General features: G+C 37.9%; 1 protein-coding gene across 10 annotated transcripts in view; it reads right to left on the reverse strand.

The window, feature by feature from the left end:
• The window catches only part of LOC149553159 (uncharacterized), a 230,384-nt gene extending 210,474 nt beyond the window's left edge, over positions 1–19,910 (reverse strand). For all 10 annotated transcript variants that reach the window (XR_016353043.1, XR_016353041.1, XR_016353042.1 and 7 more), the window contains exon 1: positions 19,812–19,910. Coding sequence is in view for 6 of the 10 variants with exons in the window: in XM_089788659.1 (XP_089644785.1) it covers positions 19,812–19,884 (73 nt within the window). In the remaining 4 variants the exon portion in view is untranslated. The remainder of the gene's footprint in view (positions 1–19,811) is intronic.
• Positions 19,911–20,523: the final 613 nt, after the last annotated feature.

Here is a 20,523-nt window from a genome sequence, read left to right on the forward strand (position 1 = left end):
AGACTAGCAGAACCAAGGGAGGCAATCCTTAGACTAGAACGAAAGAGAGAAATCCACTTAAGGACCCCTTTCAACTCTAAATGATTTGAAATTACCTTTACCAATAGCCAAGGGGGATTGTCCTTCCTTTAGTCTGTCCTTCATCCGTATCATGTCCACTGCATCAATATTGGTGTCAGTTATTCGCTTCATTTTCGAGAAGAAGGGTGTTTTGGGCATCATATCCTCTTCTTAGTGTTTGTCCGCTTGGAATTCTTACTTGCACTAACATCCTCCATACTCGTTGCCCTATTACGAGATGGTAGAGTGGTGGACCAAAAGGCAAGTAGAACCAAGGGAAGCAATCCTTACACTAGAACAAAAGAAGGATGTCAAATTAAAGACCCCTTTCAACTCTAAATGATTAAAATTCACCTTAATCAATAGTCGTACAGCAACTTTTCGGAATTAGGACTAGGCCTCAAGAACTTCAAATCCACTTGCAAATCAAAAATTTATCATGTAATTCACCTCCAAATAAAATTACCCAACCTAGGGCAAAAATGGCAGCTTCTTGCAAAAATCAGAATTTTATCTCCCACAAAATTTGGCTCCCACAAATTTCGGCAAGCAAGAAGAGTGCAGATCTACTCTTGCAAAATCACCAACACCTTGAGAAGGAGAAGTGAGAAATGAGGAGGAAATGGGAGAAAGGCCTCCTCTTATACCCAACTTTCTTACTCCCCCCAGGCTAGCCGACTTGGACCCTGGGAGAAAGAAAAACAAATAATTAATGCAAAATTATGACCCACAATTAAATACTTAGCTAAAATTTAATTTTGCCAAAAAGAAAATTGCGATTTAAATTGCCATTTAACTCCAATTTGCAAAAAGAAATTAAATGGTGCCTTGGAGATGTTAAATATTTCCATTTAATGAGGATTTAGTAATTAATACGTCATTAAAATTGGATTTTGGCTAACCAAAAGCCATTTTTCAATATTAAATTACCAATTTCATTAAAAGCAAAAGTTTTTCAAGGCAATTTTAATCTATTAAAGCCAATTTTTTGCAATTTTTACCCAAATCGATTTTGCTATGCCATTTAAATTTTATGACAAAAGAATAAAATTGCCTCTAGAGTCCAAAATCAATTTTGCAATTTAGCCTCATTTTTACAAAATTAAAATTTTCACCAAAGCAAAATTTGAGATTTTCCAAAACTTAAGTCTAACAAAATTTTTTCTTTTGGAAGGTTATTCAAATTTACACAATTATATCCGGATTTTCAAAAGAAAACGTCTAAGTACAAATTTACAATTTTATCTTGCCAAATATTGTTCTTTAAAATTTTGTCCGGCCTAAGGATGAAATTGGTGGCTCTGGAAAATCAAGCGGAACCAGGTGAAAATAAGCTAAGTCTCTCCACTGGCCTGAAAGTGTCCAAGGCGTGAAATTTTCAAAACTCAAAAATTTTGGACAACCCAAAAATTTGCCAAGGCAATCAAAAAAAAGGGGATTCCCAAAGAATTTGGGGCGATGGTGTGAGAACCTCACAACATCTGGCGACTCCACGGGTGAAATGTTCCTAAACGTTTCAAGAATAAAGTAACTTAGAACAAAAATCTCAGGATGGCCTATCTAAAAATCTACTTAAGGACAAGCACTTAACAAGGGAAAGAACTCTCAAGTTGAACCTAAGCACCTTGACCATAAGTTACTCATGTGTATGCAAATGATTTATTCCCCACTCGACAAGAACTTGACAATTTCTCAGATCTTTTGAACTTAGCTATTATAATATCCTTACTTCAAAAGCAACCTAGATAGAGCCCCGCTGCCAGTCAGGCATCTATAGCCCCGACGGAGTTATCACTATGGCACCACAATCACGGTTCTCCCTTTAGTGATTATTTTTATAGCACCAGTAGAGATGATTGCCCACCCTTGAACCAAATTTCATCTTTATTTTCACTTAGATACTGCTTTTTCTCTTTTCTCATGGTATTTTCTCTTTTTTTCTTTCTTTTCTTCAATCTTTTGTTTGGTTTGTAGGCAATGAAGCTTGCGGAGGGTTTGGAAGACCACAGTGGCACTGAAGTAGGTGTAAGATTTTTACTAAGTCCAACTTCACTTCGAAACACCAAGAACTCAAAGCAATTAAGTGTGAGTAGAATGTTGTAACCATGCCAAAGATAACTTAAGGACCTCTATCGAGTTTAACCCAAATTTAGTACAAGTCCTACCATAGACCAACGACTAAACACATCCTTTAATCTCTAAACCTTGTTAAATGTATTCGAGAAATGAACAAGACGAACTCCGCTTTGTCACCAAAAATGTGAAATCTACACACCTCGCCCACGAGTGACAACATGGACCCCCCTTTGCACTTGCAAAGGCCCAAAACCAAAACTGCTAAGGGAAGCTAAAAGATTTCAAGTCAAATGTCTTGATGCAAATCAAACTCAAGCTCCCTCGCAACATCTAAACTAAACAACTAAAAGAAAACTACTGTAAACAACTAAAAGGGAAACTACTCTAAACCCTTGGGCCAAATGGTCCAAGACAAACTCTACTCTAAAGAACTGAAAGCAAACTAAACTATTAACCAAAAGCACACTGACTCTAACTATGTATAAAAGGGCTCCGAGTGGAGTCCTAGGCTTGGAAATAATGCTTGAGGAATTGCCCATTGACAGGCAATGGGACATCCTCACCAGTGAGTGTCTTTAGTCTAAATGCATTAGCTCCGATGATCTCGGATATCTGGAAAGGACCCTTCCATAGTTTATCGAATTTGTCATGTTGTCCCTTCCTTTCGTGGGCTTTGTCCCAATATAAGACCAAGTTTGAGATCCTGAAGACCTTATTTTGCGCTTTCCTATCAAACCAACAATTCACTACCCCTTGATGTTTTGCAAATCTCTCTAGGGTTTCATCTCTTTTCTCATCTAACTACATCAATTGAGTCAACCTAACTTGGACTCAGTCTTCATTCTCATCATAGTATTCCTGTATGAACCTCAAAGTTGGAATTTTCAATTGAATCAAGAATATAGGATCTTGTCCATAAACCAAATGATATGGTGTGATTCCTATGGACTCTTTCATTCTAGTTCTGTCTGCCCATAAGGCATATCTCAGTTGCGTGTGCCAATCTTTTGGGTTCCTATCTAAAAGTTTTCCAATCACGGTCAAAAGGTTCTTATTTGTAGATTTTGCTAGGCCATTTCCCTGGGGATAGTATCCTGATGAAAATAAATAATCCCATGGTCAACTGCCCAAGTATGAAATTTCAAAGAAGTAAAAGCAGAACCATTATCACATACAAAAGCAGAAGGACAACCAAACCTGGTGGTGATCTTTTCCTCTAAGAATTTAATGACAGTCTCAGCAGTGCAATTCTTGAAATCTTGGGCTTCTGACCACCGAGTACAGTAATCAATTGCGGTTAGAATATACCTGTGTTGTGCTAAGGAAGGTGGATTGATGGGACCAATGAAGTCAAGCCCCCACATCGCGAAAGGTGTCACCTCGATGATTGGCCGCAAAGGCATCGCTGGGTTCCTCTGTCTCTTTGTCGCAATTTGGCAAACATGACAAGTCTTCACATGCTCATGAGTGTCCTTGAACAAAGTTGGCCAATATTATCCGGCTCTTAGTATCCAATGTACTGTGGCCAAATCTAATCCATGTCCTGTTCCCCATTTGTCATGAAAATGTTCTAAGATGTTCCTGGCTTCTTCCTTTCCAACGCACCACAAATATACCCCTTCATGATTCTTCTTGTACAACACTGCTCCTTGTAGCATATATCTTCTGCTCTTGAATCTCAGCGCCCGCTTTTGCATTAGGCTCAAATGTGAAGGACATCGGTGATTTAGAAGATAGTTGATTATGTCCTGATATCATTCATCGGGATGTACCTCTTCCAATTCATAAACTTGTTGTACAAGTCCAGGTCCTTCTGATGCCATAGTCTGCACCAATTGTTGTCCTCTGACCAGTTTCATCGGTTGGATCTCTATGTCATATTCCTAGATAGTGGCGACCCACTTGCCTCTTCTTTCCCCAAGTTCGCTTTGCATTAACAAAGTCTTTACTGCTATGTTAGGCACAATTGCATGTACTTTGCTTCTTAGGATGTAATGCCTGAATTTCTTGACCGCTTTCACCAAGGCATAGGCTTGTTTCTCCACATTTGGGTAGTTCAATTCAGCCTCCTTGAAGGGTGCACTCATTAAGGCAATCGGATGCTCTTCACCTTCCTTATTCTTCTATGTTAGAATGGCCGCACATGCATGATCAAAGGCGAAAGAATATATTTTGAATGCCCTCTCATAATCCGAGCTTACTAGGACTGGTGCATTGATAATAGCATGTTTTATTTCCTCAAATGCCCTTTTCATTGCTGGAGTCCAATCTACTTTTGCATACTTCTTCAACATGTCATTCATTGGTTTCACAATCTCAGCAAATGCAAATATGAACTTCCTCACGAAGTTGATCTTTCCAAAGAACAATTTGAGCTCCTTTTTACTACCTAACATGCCAAGTTTGGAAATTGCTTCCACACTCTCTGGATCTATCATTATACCCTTCTCTGAAATCACATATCCCAAAAGCTTCCCTTCGGTAACTCCAAACATGCATTTCCTCAAATTCAAAGAGATTCCAAACCTTCTACATCTTGTGAAAACTTTCCTCAAGTCCGTCATGTGATCCTTTCTGTTTTTTGAAAATACTGTTATGTCATCCATGTAAATGATAATGCATTTGTCTTTTAAGTCCTTAAAGGCATAGTCCATAGCTCTTTGAAATGTTGTGCCTGCATTGGTCAAGCCAAAAGGCATCCTTCTGTATGCAAATGTTCCCCACTTCGTGGTGAAGGTCGTTTTCAATCTGTCTTCTTCTTCGACTATCACTTGATTGTATCCCGAATATCCATCCATAAACGACATCATTTTAGCTCCGTTCACAATTTGCAAAACCTCGTCCAGTGATGGCAATGGGTAATTGTCCTTCTCTGATGCTCTATTCAGATTTCTAAAATCCACACACAACCTTATCTCTCTGTTCTTCTTCCTGACTAGGACAAGATTGGTGACCCACGTTGAATGTCTCACTAGGAAGATGATTCGCACATCAAGCAGCTTCTTCACTTCTTGATTTATCAATGGTTCTAACAAAGGGTTAACCGGCCTTTGTTGCTGCCAGAATGGCTTACTCCCTTCCTTCAATGGAATCGTGTGTGTAATGATGGTGGGGTCATATGTCTTCAAATCTTCATATCCCCAAGCAATCACGTCAGGGAATTCCCTCATCAAATTCAATATATCTGCTTTCTCCTTAGATGTACAAACTTTTCCAATGTGGACAATTTTGGGAGAATCCTCTGTTCCCAAATTAACCTTTTCACACTCATCGCCTCCTATAGGTTGATACTTTGTTTTATGGAATTGGTCCATGTCAAATATTCTCTCCAATTCAATTATTCCTTTTGGAATAGTGTTGGTCTTTAAGCTCATAATTCCTTCTGTGTTGATCTTCGCTTCTTCATCCACTTCACCATCTATGATTTGTGTTGTGAAGACGTCCAAATTGGTCAAGAATTTGAGGATATGTCTATCATCTTCGAACACCTAGAAGTTCTTGATGTTGTTTGGTACTGATGGAATCAATGCCAATTCTACTCTAAACTTCTTCAAGCCATCAAACTTAATTGGTGCTAGTGAGCTTGCAGTCTGTGTGAGGGCATTTGCCACCTGATTGTTTGCTCTATAGCTGAACTTGATGTTGAAGGCATCAAAGCTTTCTATCAAATCCCAGACTCGGTTTCTATAACTCTTCAACCTCCTATAATGGCAAGCGAATTTTTGCTTTATTTGTTCAATTAGTAGATACGAGTCCCCAAGTACATGAAGTATTTTGGCACCTTTCTTAATAACACACAACAAGCCTAGAATCAATGCTTCATATTCTGCCATGTTGTTGGTGCATGGGAATTGCAATCTGTGTGCTTCCAGATATGTTGCCCCTATTGGGTTGACTAACTTGAATCCAGCTCCGGCTCCTTGCTTAGTTTTGGAGCCATCGAACCTTAGAGTCCATATTCCATTGCTTTCTTGATACTTCCCCTCTTGTAAATTCTTCGACTCATCTGCTTCCTAATCTTCTTTTTATTTCTGTGTCGGCGGTGTAACTCGGTTCTTCATTTCACCCATCATGTCGCTTTCTGCTTCATCAACTTGTTGAATCTTAGCCTTTTGTTTACCATGTTGATCTTCTCATTTTAAAGCCCCTGGGATTCTCTTTTCCACTTGTTCCAAGGCCACTGTACACAAGGCGCCAGATAACTCCGAGTGGAATGCATTGTGAATTCTGCACCAGCTGGGTAATAATAAGTCTCTTACTAGCGTTCGGTTACCCACCTCCATCCCTTGTTGCACAGTTCTAGTCACAAAATTCTTGAAGTTCTCAAACATGCCTTCACCCTCATCGCATGAAGCATCTGGATCTGACTCAATCAAGATCTCAGTGTTATCCTTTCCTTTGCTCATGATGTTCATAGTCAATACTTCTACTTTCTTTGGTCTGTAGGTGCTCATATTTGTTTCCATGAACAATATTTCATTTGGTTTGTTATTTTTTGTGATTGTCAATCTCAACCTCGGGGTACTATCGATTCTAATTTGATTGGCTAGTCCTTTCCATGGGAGCCACATGTGAGAGAAGTCCGTTGCCATATATCCATTCAATCTTCTAGCCCAATCTCTACCTTGGTTATTCCTTTGGTAGTCTCTGTCTTGACAATTCCTCTGGTATCCTCCTTCTTGATGGTTTCTTTGATATCCTCCTGGATAACCTCCACCTTGATTCTGGTAATTATTCCCTTAATTATTTCTTTGGGAACTTTGGAGTTGATTGTTCTGGTTTCTCAAATAGGTGACTTCTGTAGACAGCTTCTTGACTTGGTCAATCAACTCTTTCATTTCATCCTTTTCTTCTTGTGTCCTTGTGGAGGAACTTGCACCTTGTAGATAAACTAGTACTGATGGCGCTGCTTGAGATAATGGAGGCCCCGGGTGTACTACTAACTGATTTGCAGGCGCCTGGTATGCAAGCTGTGGAACCAGATTGTTTGGATATCTTGCACCTTTGGGTTCCACTCCTTGTTGGCCTAATTGCCTTCCTATCTCAATTGCTTTAGTGTAGGCCTCAGTCAACGTTGTGGGAGCAGGATTCGTCATTCTTGTGAACATAGCCGTCTGGTTGTCTAAGGCACTGTAGTATGCTTCCAATGCACCAGCTTCTGTCATTGTGTAAGGGGCTTGCAATTTCGTGTAAGCCTTATGGAAACGATTGTTGAAAGAACTTATTGTCTCCCTATCATGCCTCCTTATGTCCACAAACCTTCTATGTAACTCCAGTGGTGTGATGGGCATACCAAACTTTGCAAGAAAGGCTTCCTTGAGTTGAACCCAACCCGTTATTGATGATGCTGGTAAATTGACAAACCAGTAATAAGGTTCTTCACTTAGTGAATAAGGGAAAAGCCTACACGCAACATCCTCCTCTTGAATTCTTCTATTGCACAATGCCTCTTGGAATACCTTGATATGCTCGTCTGCTATACAATTAGGATCATTGACAAAAAACTTTGAGCAGAATACCGCCAGATTCTTTGGTAGATCATGGTATTGTTGGAATAAGAGGGGTGAGCCATTGTTTTGGATTCATGGTGGTTGAGCCATCGTTGGTTGATTGATTTGAGCTTGAACTGGCTGATTGACTGGGGTCTAAATTGGTGGATTAATTTGAGCCTGAACTGGTGGATTGCTTAGAGCCTGAATTGGTAGACTACTTGAGGGGCTAGCTAAGTTTGAGGTATCAGCTACCCGACAATTCCTTGGTTTCTTGGGAGATTCTAACACAAGTAAGTCCTCTTCTTGGTGTGGTGTGTTTCTCAATATCCTCTACCTCCTATCAAATATCAATCTCTCAAATCTTTCGGGGGAAAAAGACCCAATCTTTCTATCCAGCTTGAAAATGATCCCAACTTGATTGTCTCTCTAATTCGAGTTCTCTTCAACAATAGCTTGAGCTTGCCTTTATGCTTTCCTTTCTCTCTCAAGCTTCCTTTCCAATTCTCTTTGACGTTCTAATCTCCTTTGAATTCTCCTTTCAATAGCTCTTGCTTTTCTTTCTTCTTGATTTAGCACGTCAACGGTGTCCAGGTACTCTCTAGTGTTCTCACTTTCCTCCCAAGCTGTTGAGCACAAACTTGCTACAATGTGATCTTGAAGTGTTCTCCAAGTTGCTCTAGGCTGATTTGATCTAGGAAGCACCATTCTTCTTCATAATGCCAACAAATCCTCAAAATGAAATTTTCAGGCCCTCCTTCTAGCGCCAGATAATGTTGATGCGAGTTTTATATCACTTACATAACATATTAGCAATTGAACATTTGATACAGAGTATCAAACATACAATTCCTCTCTTGAAAAGTTATTGCTCATGGGATATGAGAATAACTCTAATGTTCCTTACACCGTTGGATACTCGCTCAGTTTATCGATGTGATTTGTTGGTAATCACGTAAGCGGCCTTACACAAATTGTTGAGGATGACTTGGACTTTGGTGGGATGAAGGTGATGGTGCCTCGGTTTGTGAAATGTGCGGGTGGCAGATAATGTTGATGGTGGTGGTGATGGAGGATGTGTCTGCGAGTGATGATGTTGATGGGAAAGCAATGGTGGTGGAAGGTGAATGGATGTGTTCTGTTACTTGACTTACTTCTCTAACTTGCCTCTCTCTAAACTTCGACTACCCAGCTACTCACTATTCTACTCCTACTCTTGTGAATGGAAGGTTAGCAAATGGACGAGGATCAAACCTAATGAGAGCTGACCAGCGGCCTCACTTCCACAGGTGCAATGATTCAAAAGAATAATAAACTAGTTTACCACACAAGGCTTCCCAACCAGCCGCTAGGATGCTAGTGCTCTAGTATTGATCCCTATCAAACATTTACCAATGCTACCATACAACTATCCATCTACTTTAACCTCACTTAAACAACTTGAAATGAAATTTACTTCAACAACTTGAAAAGAAATCTAACTATGTGAAGTAGAAAACTTGTAATAATACTCAATGTTCTTAATCACCATGCAAATCTCAACAATGAAAAAGAGAGCAATTTTGGTATCATCTTTGCAACAATTTCTCCAACACTCTACAAATGAGAGCAAATGGCCTTATATATGGGCCAAAAATACAACAAACGGTGGAGATCAAAACAAGATCAATGATCCAAATTGGATCCTCCATCACCACCACCATCAACATTATCTGCCACCTGCACATTTCACAAACCGAGCCACCATCACCTTCATCCCACCAAAGTCCAAGTCATTCTCAACAATTTGCATAAGACCACCTACGTGATTATCAGTAAATTACATCGATAAATTGAGCAAGTATCCAACGGTGTAAGGAACATTGGAGTTATTCTCATATCCCATGAGCAATAACTTTTCAAGAGAGGAATTGTATGTTTGATATTCCGTATCAAATGTTCAATTGCTAATATGTTATGTAAGTGATACAAAAATCGCATCAACACTATGTACTCTGTTTTGGTTGAACTTAGAGCAACAAAAGATTGTTTCTTGCTAAACTAGGATATCATTGCAGAACCAAGGCTAAAACAACATCCTATAGTGCTCTTTCGATCAATGGAACATCTGGCCCAATCAAAATCTGAATATCCATGAAGTTGTAACTCAACTTTGTCATATTGTAGACCAAGTTCAATAGTGCCTCGCAAGTACCTCAAAATGTGCTTTCTTACCATGAGATGAATCTTCTTAGGTATACACATAAACTGACTTAGTGCATTTGTAACATAACAAATACCAGGACATGTGTTCACCAAGTACATCAAGGATCCAATTATTTGTCTGTAACATGTAGGATCAATGGGCTCAGACTCATGTGCTTCAATTTTGAGTTTATGAATATTTGTCTCCAAAGGTGTGGATAACGGTTTGCAATCCATGATACCAAATCTATTCAATATGTTAATAGTATACTTCTCTTGGTTTTAAAAAAATTGTTCTTCCTTTTGTCTTACTTCTAATCCCAAGAAGTAATGTAAAAGACCTAAGTCCATCTCAAATTCAGATATAAGGTCTTGCTTACATTTAGCAATAAGGTGGTCATCACCTATTATCAGAAGATCATCAACATAGAGAACTAGTATTAGCATATCTCCCTCTCATTTCTTAAAGTATATGTTAGGATTTGCTTCATTTCTTGAGTACCTTAGTTTGACAAAGTAGTTATCTATTCTCTAATACCATGCCCTGGGGGCATTTTTAAGACCATATAGAGCTTTCTTCAATTTGCACACATGTGATTTCTTGTCATGGATAACAAACCCTTATGGCTGTTCCAGGTATACTTCTTCATTAATGACTTTGTTAAGGAATGTTGTCTTTACATCCATTTGATGTACCTTTCAACCTTTGCATGCAACAATCGGTTTGCTTCAAAGAAAAAGACAAGTTGGTTAAGGAGTTGATAATTTGAAAGGGAAATTTAACGAGTCATCAAGCATATGCCACCTACTAGGGAACATATGCTTTTCATAAACTTCAACTCTAATGCTTATGAAGCAAAGGGGGCTTGCGAAGTTAAAATGACACTAATTCCAAATGATAATATAAAGGTCAATTTTGCAAGAAATGGTTATTGGAACTAAAATGTAACTAAGAGATATTATTTATTGCAAAACCTTCAAAAGAAAAGGGGTTCTTCTTTTCAGAGTCCTAAGGCTATAGGAGGAGGACATGTTTTGTGAGAGTTGATTGTCACAGAGGATAGGGGAATTAGTTTTATATTCTGTATTTCAAATATAGTTGCAGGGATAGGTTATCATATGGTTTTTTGTTATGTGTGCATAATAAAGAGAGGTTATGTTCATTAGATCTCATGGTCTAAAAATGTAATTCTTGGATCGTTGTTGATCATATGTTCACTTCTTTCGTGTTTTGAATCCAATCTTGTGATTATTTATAGTTGCAAAATAAAATAATGTTTTTCTCCATTTCTTTGTGATGTAAAGAGGATTGAATGATTGGTCATATGACTAAATATTTTCTATTCTTTCTCTCTTTATTCTATTCATAAACCTTATAATCACATTCATTCCATGTTGATGGATGAATGTTAGCAAACCTTCATGTCTTCAGGTTAAAGACATAATCAATTTATCTAATTCATCTAATATCATTTTATGAGGGAGTTGTACCTCTCAATTCAGAGGAGAGTTATCAATCAATGATAACTCGTCCAATTGTTAGTAGCTTTAGGCATTTTGAGTCATATTTTGCAATTATTTTCGAAGGACAAATTTGTTTACTAACAACAACATTAACAACATTTTGACAAAATGTGCAATTAGTTGCCAACAGTCACCGACATATGAAATCTGGTTAGGAATCGCTGGAGAAACAATGAAATGGCTCTATAATGGCCTGAACAAGTGATGAAGTAGATTGGCAAGTTGTTTTGGAGAGAATAAACAAGGATTTCACTATAATTTATGTGCATTTGTGTGTATTTGGATTGGTAGAATAGATCATATTATAGATCCAGATAGTGCTTTGAAATAGCTTTCTAATGCATTTGGTGTTGAAGTTTGAAGTGATCATACAAGGTTTGGGCAATCAAATTTTTACTAATCTCTTGAAAACCCTTCATACCTAGGGTTTAGGGTCTGCATTTTCTAGCCAAAAATTCTGAAAATCTAGGGTTTGCAAGGTCTGTTGATATACTTTATGATTCTGAAGTCCTTGCACCTGTCCAAGCAAATGGCCAATTTTGGTAGAAAGAGGCTTGCCATTCCATAAGTAATAGGCCAAATTGGTGTGAGCGGCATGGTTTTAAAAGGCAAAACTTCATGTAAGAGGGGTTTGAAGTTGGAACACTTCGTAAATGGTGAGGGGGATAAGTACCCTCGGTTAGAAGTCGTAGATCATTTGGCTTGCAAAGGAGGAACTCATCAAATACCTCTGCAATCAGTATACTATATTATTTGGCCTATAAGCCTAATAAGAGGCTAATGAAGCAACCCTAGTTGAATGATCTAAACCAAGCCTAAAACCTTGGAATATGATAGAAGTTCCAAAAGGTATCAGAAAATGGAATTTGTTTTAACATATCACCTATTGGTCAAAGTTGCAGTCCAAATACCTATTAGGGCAACCTAATTGGGCAACTAGGCCTAATCAGGGCTTGTGGAGAAAATTGGGTGTTTGGAACTTAATTGATCCTTGAAACCACTTAAGTTTGTGATCATTTAGTATAAAGAGACTCCATTTAAGGCTTGGTGTATTAAACTTTAAAGTGAAGGCCAAGTGGTCAAACCCCTATAACGCTAGTATGCTAGCCCATAGGAATCAAAACATTGTAAGTGTAGGGCTTGGATATGTTGTACCCAAGGTCTTGTGTGGGTATTGAGACCCTTGTTGACAGGTTGTACATGTGTTGATGAAAGTGTGAGTGTCTCTAAGTGTAGAGAAGATTGGATTATCTTCTTGGGTGAGTAAGGGTTTTGACTAAAGACTTGGCTTTAGGGCCTTATAAGGTGAAAGACCATCCAATCTGCCACAACATCCTCATCAACAGACCAAGTGACCACTTGGTACCCTGAACAAGGGAGACCACTAAGAAGGAGGTGATGAGTTGATGTTTGGCTGATCTCAACGAAGAGTAAATTTGTAGGGTGTGGTCCCGAAGCCTCATGGTCTCCTAAAGATAAAGGGCCAAGCAACTTTGATTAGTATACTTGAAGAAGGAAGAGAGAGACTAACATCCTCTGAAAAGGCAGTAGAACCTCCCTTTGATCTCATAGTAAATGGGGCAATGAAAGATAAAGTGTGTCTCCATCTCAAGCTCTCCCATGTCACAAAGCAGGCGGATTCAATCCTCTCTAGCAATCAAGTGATGAGTAGGATACAAAGGAGGGAAGAGCCCACTCAGAAGGACCCTAGGGAGATGAGGAGTGCACGTGTCCAACATCGAGAGAGGTATAAGGGCCACACAATATTCCCATCTTGTAAGTCAAAAAACTGCTCAGTATAGAAGGCCATCCTCACCCATAACCCCTTGGGAGGTCAATCCAAGTCATACGGATATATTGCCTGTAAATGTCCATCCTGATATGTCAATTGAACTCTTGACAGGAAGGGAGGAGATGAGTGAGCACACACAAGGAGTAGTGGAAACAAGGAAGGTGGTCAATCACAATCCCTATCGACCTAAATAAAGCAAAAAGTCACTGCTTGCAATCGTCTTCGAAGAACAATACAATAAATAAGAGTATATATGTTGCCCCTCAGTTGAATCCGCAAAGAAACGAAGGCAATGGAGGAACCAAACTAGGTCGAAGATGGCTCCGAGTCTTAAAGTGTGTGCCCCAAACTCGGACAGAATAATACTATAGGGAATAGACTGGTGACATTTGAGAATACATCTGAGAAGAAGGGTTTGGATTCTCTCCACCGAGGTAGTCTGACGATAGGAAAACAAAAAAGGCACTCAATGAGTCGACAACGATGCTTTGTGAATAAGTAGATAAGTAGATGGGTGGGTTGGGTCACAAAGACCTTAGAAATAAAGGCATCTCTCTAGCTACCAAATGGGTGGTCAAGTCTCTCAATGGCAGGAACTTTGGAAAATGTTGATTAGAAAACCTACATCTTGCAAATGTAGTTGCGACATCCTTCCCTATCAAAATTTGCAGGTCCAATGTTTTTAAGGCTATCCGAAAGGATAAGAATAAGTTAAGGTTCACATCTCTCATAATGAGTTAATCTCAGTTGATTGTCAAATTTGTGGGGAAAGATCCATTTGGTAGAACCTCCTCTAAAACGCCTTGCTCAAATTCAAGGGAATTTGGCCAAAAGTTGGACAGTTAAAGGCATTAGAGCTTTGAAAGATATTATTCATGATGAACAGTTGATAGATTGGGAAGACATAAAACAACTTGCAAACATCCCAGAAGCTCATTGGAGAACTTATTCCATTATCAAGAAGGCTAGTAAGGATCTTGATCCCCCCAAACAATGCTCTATGCATGATGATGGCTTACTTTCCTTCAAATGTCCAAATGGCACAACCCCAACAAACGTTAGAGCTACATATATCTACTCCCTATTAACAGATGAAAATGATATTCTTGCACATATCAACACATCCTGGGGGGTGATCATGATCTTGGGTAGTGGAAAAAATACGGTGGTAACATCTGGTATAGGCAGGCAGAACCTAAGAAAATATGCTTCCTATTGAAATTATTTCTTCACGGACTCCCAGTTAACAGCCTAATGGAGACTAATGTCTAAAGCATTTGTAGAATTCCTCAAACTTTAAAACATCTCTTTTTTGACTGTATAGTTGCTAAAGAATCTGGAATTTATGTGGCCTTACTATCAGCAGTAATATCAGTGATGTGTACTGGTCATGCCCTGAGCCTTAGGAAAACATGTGATGTTTTTTATCTTGTTTATCTTTTTTGGAAATATAGGAATGATGGCCTTTTTAATGGTAATAGTAGAATTCTTATTGAGTCTCAAAGGAGACTCATTATGCTTAACTTTGAAAGGCAGGTCACTGTCACTATCAGGTTGAACGGGAAGAAATTTGAGGATCTCTTGCACTATGGAATGGTCAGACTTGGAAGATGAGAGATATCACATGTACATACATGGGTCCAGTATTCAGAGGAGAGATCTCAGTTTGAGATTGCATTGGAGAATTTCATGGCAGAACTAAGCACTCTCAAGGAAAGACAGAACAAGGATGCAGAGGATTCTTTGATGATCATCCCCCTGACTGCCATCTCACCTGCCCAAATACCTGCTGCGGATAGAATTATGCATCCACATGTTCGTATGGTTCAGGAGTACAGAGCTATTAGATGGATGGAGGGTCACCTCCAATGGGTGACTTGGGTAGATAGGAGAGGCATCGAGTGACTTTAATTTTGTATCTTTTTGGTATGTTTCTTATGTACAATGGATCTTATGGCAGAGAACGGTCTTGTAGGTGTGCCTTTTTTTGTATTGAATATATACAGCTCTTGCTGACTATCTTGACTGCGATCAGTGATTGACATTTTGTATTACATCATGCGGATCTGATGAACAGACTTCCATGTAATTTTTGGACTACTTATATCTAATGCCAAAGAAAACAACAAATCACAGATGGTTTCTAAAACCACTGGGCTAGGCATAAATCACAAAATAAAGAAACTTTCCCTTCCAGCTTTTTATCTGCCTTCCAAAAGATCGTCCTTATCCTATTCAAGCTTTCATTTAACTTTCCCTTTTTATGCTCTTTCTATTTTGACAACCAAATAACATCTTACAAATTCTCATAATTGCATTTAGTAACTTCCATGACAAATTTAGATAAAACACTCAGCTTAGAAGCACATCGCACTTCAAGCTCCAAAGTTGTCACCTACTACCTTCATGGCATCAGTTGTCCTAATAAAGTATTTAATAGTAATGGTCATTTAGATATTTCAGATATTTAGTCTTTTAGGCAAGTTCTAGTTTTAGTTTTAGTTAGTTTCTATATAATATGGAAACTTTCCTATTGTCAGCATTATAGAAAGTTTCCATTTCTTTTGAGTTTTTCTCTATATAAGGAGATTTAGTCTCCATATAGCAATTAATCTTTTATGAATATTCAATATACATTTTTGTAACATAGTATTAGAGCTCATGATGTTTTCTTCAAATTTTTTATAATTATTTGAAGCTCTTTCTACTTGGATTTTTTCCAGGATTGTTTTTTTTTTAAAGAAAAATTGAAGTATTGATTCAAGAGTTTTGGTGTATGCGGATTTTTTGTAAAGACATTCTAAAAAATCTTGAATTTTTTGCTTTTCACATGTTGTTGCTTTCTAGGTTTCTGTGATTAATTTTTCATTTTTTGCAGATGAGTTTATGTTTCAGTTAGGAGTTCAGAGAATTTTTAGAAGATTTTTGTATAAAAAATCAAAGGTTTTTAGGTTTGCAATAGGGTTTTTAGGTTTTACATTTTTTTCCAAAAAAAAAAAATTAGTTTTGTACTTGGTGTGCTTTTATCTTGGGATTTGTACAAGCTCTTTGTTGAAGGTTTTTACACTGATTTTGGACAGAAAAAATAGAATTTGGGAAAGCTCAAGTTTGCCTCGTTTTTGCACATAGGAAAACAGGAGGGATGGCGTCGTTGACCAACATCACGTAGGAGGGAAGTCAGCGATTCAACGGCAGGAATTACAATACCTAGAACCAGAGAATGCTTTTGATTTTGAGTATAGATGCTTGGACAAGCTTGTTCTAGGTAACTCTATGATGCAAGGGAAACGGTGAAAGGTAGGGCCAAACACATGCCTAACAATCAACCAACCCTGCAAAGATCACACAATGGAAGCAACATGCAAAGAGACAACACCAAAAAAGAGAGGGAAACAAATTCATTTATTGATTCTTCAGATGTTCATTACATATGCCAGGCTGTGAGGCCTTCTGGGTTACAGCGAAATACAAATTCAGATATACATCAAGTTGCATCCAACGTGCGAGATCTATAATCTTCCTTTCCAATTCTAACTCCCATCTTACGGATATATTCCTAATAATGAGCTCTAGATCTAAACTAAGACTATCTATACTCGCCAAAACGGCTTACAGAAGATTCTAGATCATCATATGGAGAAGACCGACCAAATAATGGTCTACACGCACGCCAATAACCGATCCAGTACATTAAATATCAAACAGAAATTAAATACATAAGCCAGCTCTCAAATAAGAACCAAATATACAACTCGGTGAAAGACAATACCAACCAACAGCAGCAAGGTCACCGAGGCACTCAGTGAATAAAACAAAGAACACTTGGTGATAAAAGGGCCCAAGCCACTCGGCGAATGAAGGCAAGAACACATCCACAAAGCAAACAATGACGAAGTCACCAAGCAGGTTCACAAGCATAACCGAGCACGCCTCAACCAAGCAGGATAGTAAAGCAACCCAAGATGCTCCTGCACCACTCTACTTATCCTACAACAGTGGATAGAGACCAAGACAAGTTTGATGAACAAAACTGAAAAGCAGTTATGTTGTTGAAGTTATATGTCACCAATGAGATGCTCTCAGAAGTGTCATCTAGCAAGTCTGCAGCGGAGACTTGGGCGCACCTAAAAAGTCTCCATGAAACATTGAATAAAAGTCAAGCTTCCTTTTTGAACAACATGTTGTTTTCTCTTGTAATGGATGAGAAGATGTCTCTGCAGGAGCACCTTATGAAGATTAAGGATATCCTCAATCAACTGGACACTATTGGTCGCAAGATGGAAGAGGACATGGTAGTGATTATGCTGAATAACCTACCATAGTCCTACGAACTATTTGTTGAAATGCTGAAGCTCAACATTACCTCCACTAATGTTGACTTGAAATTTGATGAGTTGCGCAATAAACTATTGCAACAAGATAGGTGGAGGTAGCAGTTTGATAATATCATAGCACTAGTGATGTGGTCAGTGCGGAACATGCATTTTTTGCTGCAGAGAAAGGTATGTCAACTCAATAGAAAGGACGACACACATTTAAGGAGGGTTCCAAAAAAAAGATCATTTGTCACTATTATCATATTATATGGCAAAGCTTGGTCATATCCAAAGGTTCTGCACAAAGCTGTTGGCTGATCAAAAGACCAACCAAGGAGAGTCTCAGCAGCAGGCTCATGTGGCAGAGCAATCTGAGGAGAAGAAGGAATCAGACTTTATGCATTTTAAATTGAAAGTTTCGAGGTAGTTAGTAGAATGACCATTAAGGGAGGGTAATAAAGTATTTAATATTAATGGTCATTTAGATATATTAGACTAAATATTTTTTAGAAGAGTTTTAGTATTAATTAGTTTCTAAATAATATGGAAACTTTCCTGTTGTCAGCCTTTTAGAAAGCTTTCATTTCTTTTGAGTTTTTCTCTATATAAGAAGACATCATCTCCATATTGTAATTATTCTTTTATGAATATACATTTTTGTAACAGGTCCAAGCCACAACAAACTTATGAAATCAACAATATCTGTCAAATTGTTTACACGTTAGCAGCCTACAGGTATGGGATCGGATGGTTATCATTGTCTACATGCACTGAAATGTCAAAAGAGTGGCTACTTGGCATTAACTCATTCACGGATGCCTCTATTTCTTCGAAGTTCTCCACTAAAATTTTCAATTTGATGGGGATGTGTTAGGCACTCCCATCACCTAATTTCCTATTACTCCTACCATTGCCAGTTCTACTGGCCATTCTTGGCCATTTATTATAATTAAATTGAATTATATGCTTGTTAAATTATTGATTCAAATCAATATATTCGTTAACCAAATAATGTATGTGCATAAACAGGTTTACATGTTGGCTGATATTTAACATAAAATCACTTTTACGGATAATTTCATGCATACGCTTCCCATAAGAAATCTCAAAATGCTTTTAACCTTACTTCACCTACTCCGCATTCAGAGGGTTGGGATCTAAAGATGAGATGGGAGCAACTGTGATGACAATTTCCCAAGATTTAAGCCAATAGACTTGTTCTTTCGTGAATATAAAACCTGTGTAATTATGTGGGCCAAGAGCATAGAAGTTAGGAGTCCCTTATAGGTTTTGTAGAAAAGATATGCCTTGGACATGGTTCATTGGTCATTAGAATTCTTGCGTTCAATGTGCAAATTGTTTCCCTACTTACCTCGACAAAAATCACAGTCTACAAGGTGATCAATCTATTCTTACTTCCGAATGTTCTTCTTGTAATAACGTACACACTATATAGTCTCTGATAAAATCACTTTCCATGAGAGGACCCTTATTGAACCATTTTATCATAAAATTCCACTGAAAAGCCTTGTCAGGCTTGATGTATAAAGTTATAAACCCTACCTTAGATGATGTTTCAAATACCAATCTCCCAGTACAACTCTTCTCCTCCCCTCCTTCCCTACAGCTCTTCCTTGGAAAAGAACTCATTAGATACATCTAGGAAGAACTTGGGAGCGGTAAAATCAAAAGTGCACGTGGCTACTACTAAAGTGGCTCACAGCCAGGAGCAGGTCTAACGTTCGACTCCTTGCCTATTTGAAATTTCCGACGTGATAGCAGAGGCAGCGTTTCCGTTTAGCTAGGACGTCGACTTCCTGGGGATTGAAATTAAATGAAACAGAGGACCACAAACTCCCATGGCTGCTCAACCATTAAGAAGGACCAAACTTTAAGACATGATGCTTGCATTTGAAGGATTAAACAAATTTGATGACAAACATTCGTAGATTCTGCAGTCTCGCATGTTTGAAAAGTTAAAACATGGGGCCAGAAGATCCAGAATTTATAAAAAGAACCTAATATTTCATAAAGAAAAGGGCCATTAGATCAATGGTGAATCGGTTCACAGGATAAAACTGCATCTTAAACTCTTCAAGACAGTGATTCCCCATTTACAATTGCGGACGGTAAATAAGTTTACAAATGACAAATACTACAACTTGTCACTACGGGTTTCTCATTGCGTACTAGCCCGTTTTTGCAAAAACTCCGGTTCTGAATAGGTTGGAATTACTTAGACAAACGTTGTAAGAGAATTCAAGCACCATGAGTGTAACCATCACATTGTTGTCTCTACATAGATCAATGTCAGTTCAATTATGAAAGAATTGAAGAGATGCAGAGAAGGGAATGTAAATAATCACTTACTGTTTAAAATGGGAAGGCCAATTGTGCGAGCAGAACAGGATGGCGCAAGAAAAGCGCTCCCAACGGTCGCCATGGCTTCTCAATTCTTCAAAGTACAGTGCCGCCACACATGTTTCCACCGATAAATAAAAGATCTGGCTTCCCAAATGTATTATCATTATGATTAGTGTCATTATTATTAATCCCTGCACCCTGAAGTGTTTTTTTTACCCCCTTCTATTAATTTTTTACAAATTCTTCTTAAAGTTCAACAAACTTTCTATTTTAAAATTAATTTATATTTTGATTCATTACATCTTTGATAAAGTTTATTTTATTTTTCCACTTCAAAAAATGCAATATTTTCTAACATGTATTAATGAATTCATTAATTATAGTTCTATCTTTTTATATTTGTGACTAATTACAACTTTATCTTTATCTTTTACATATTTGTCACAAGTTCATTAGATTTATAAAATAATTACAACTTTATCTTTTGAATATTTGTCACAAGTTCATTAGATTTATTAATTACAACTTTATTTTTGCATATTTGTCACAATTTCATTAAATTTATAAAATAATTACAACTTTATCTGTTGGAAATTTGTCACAAGTTCATTAGATTTATTAAAAAGTCATATTTTTATCTTCCACAACAAAAATAATGTCTTATCAATATTAATATCACAATTTTTAGTTTTAAATATAATATTTAAAAATGTTAATA

The sequence above is a fragment of the Cupressus sempervirens genome, chromosome 6 (genome assembly GCF_028749045.1).
Source record: "Cupressus sempervirens isolate cs-2001-9-10 chromosome 6, ASM2874904v1, whole genome shotgun sequence".
In the NCBI taxonomy this organism is placed as follows: Eukaryota; Viridiplantae; Streptophyta; class Pinopsida; order Cupressales; family Cupressaceae; genus Cupressus; species Cupressus sempervirens.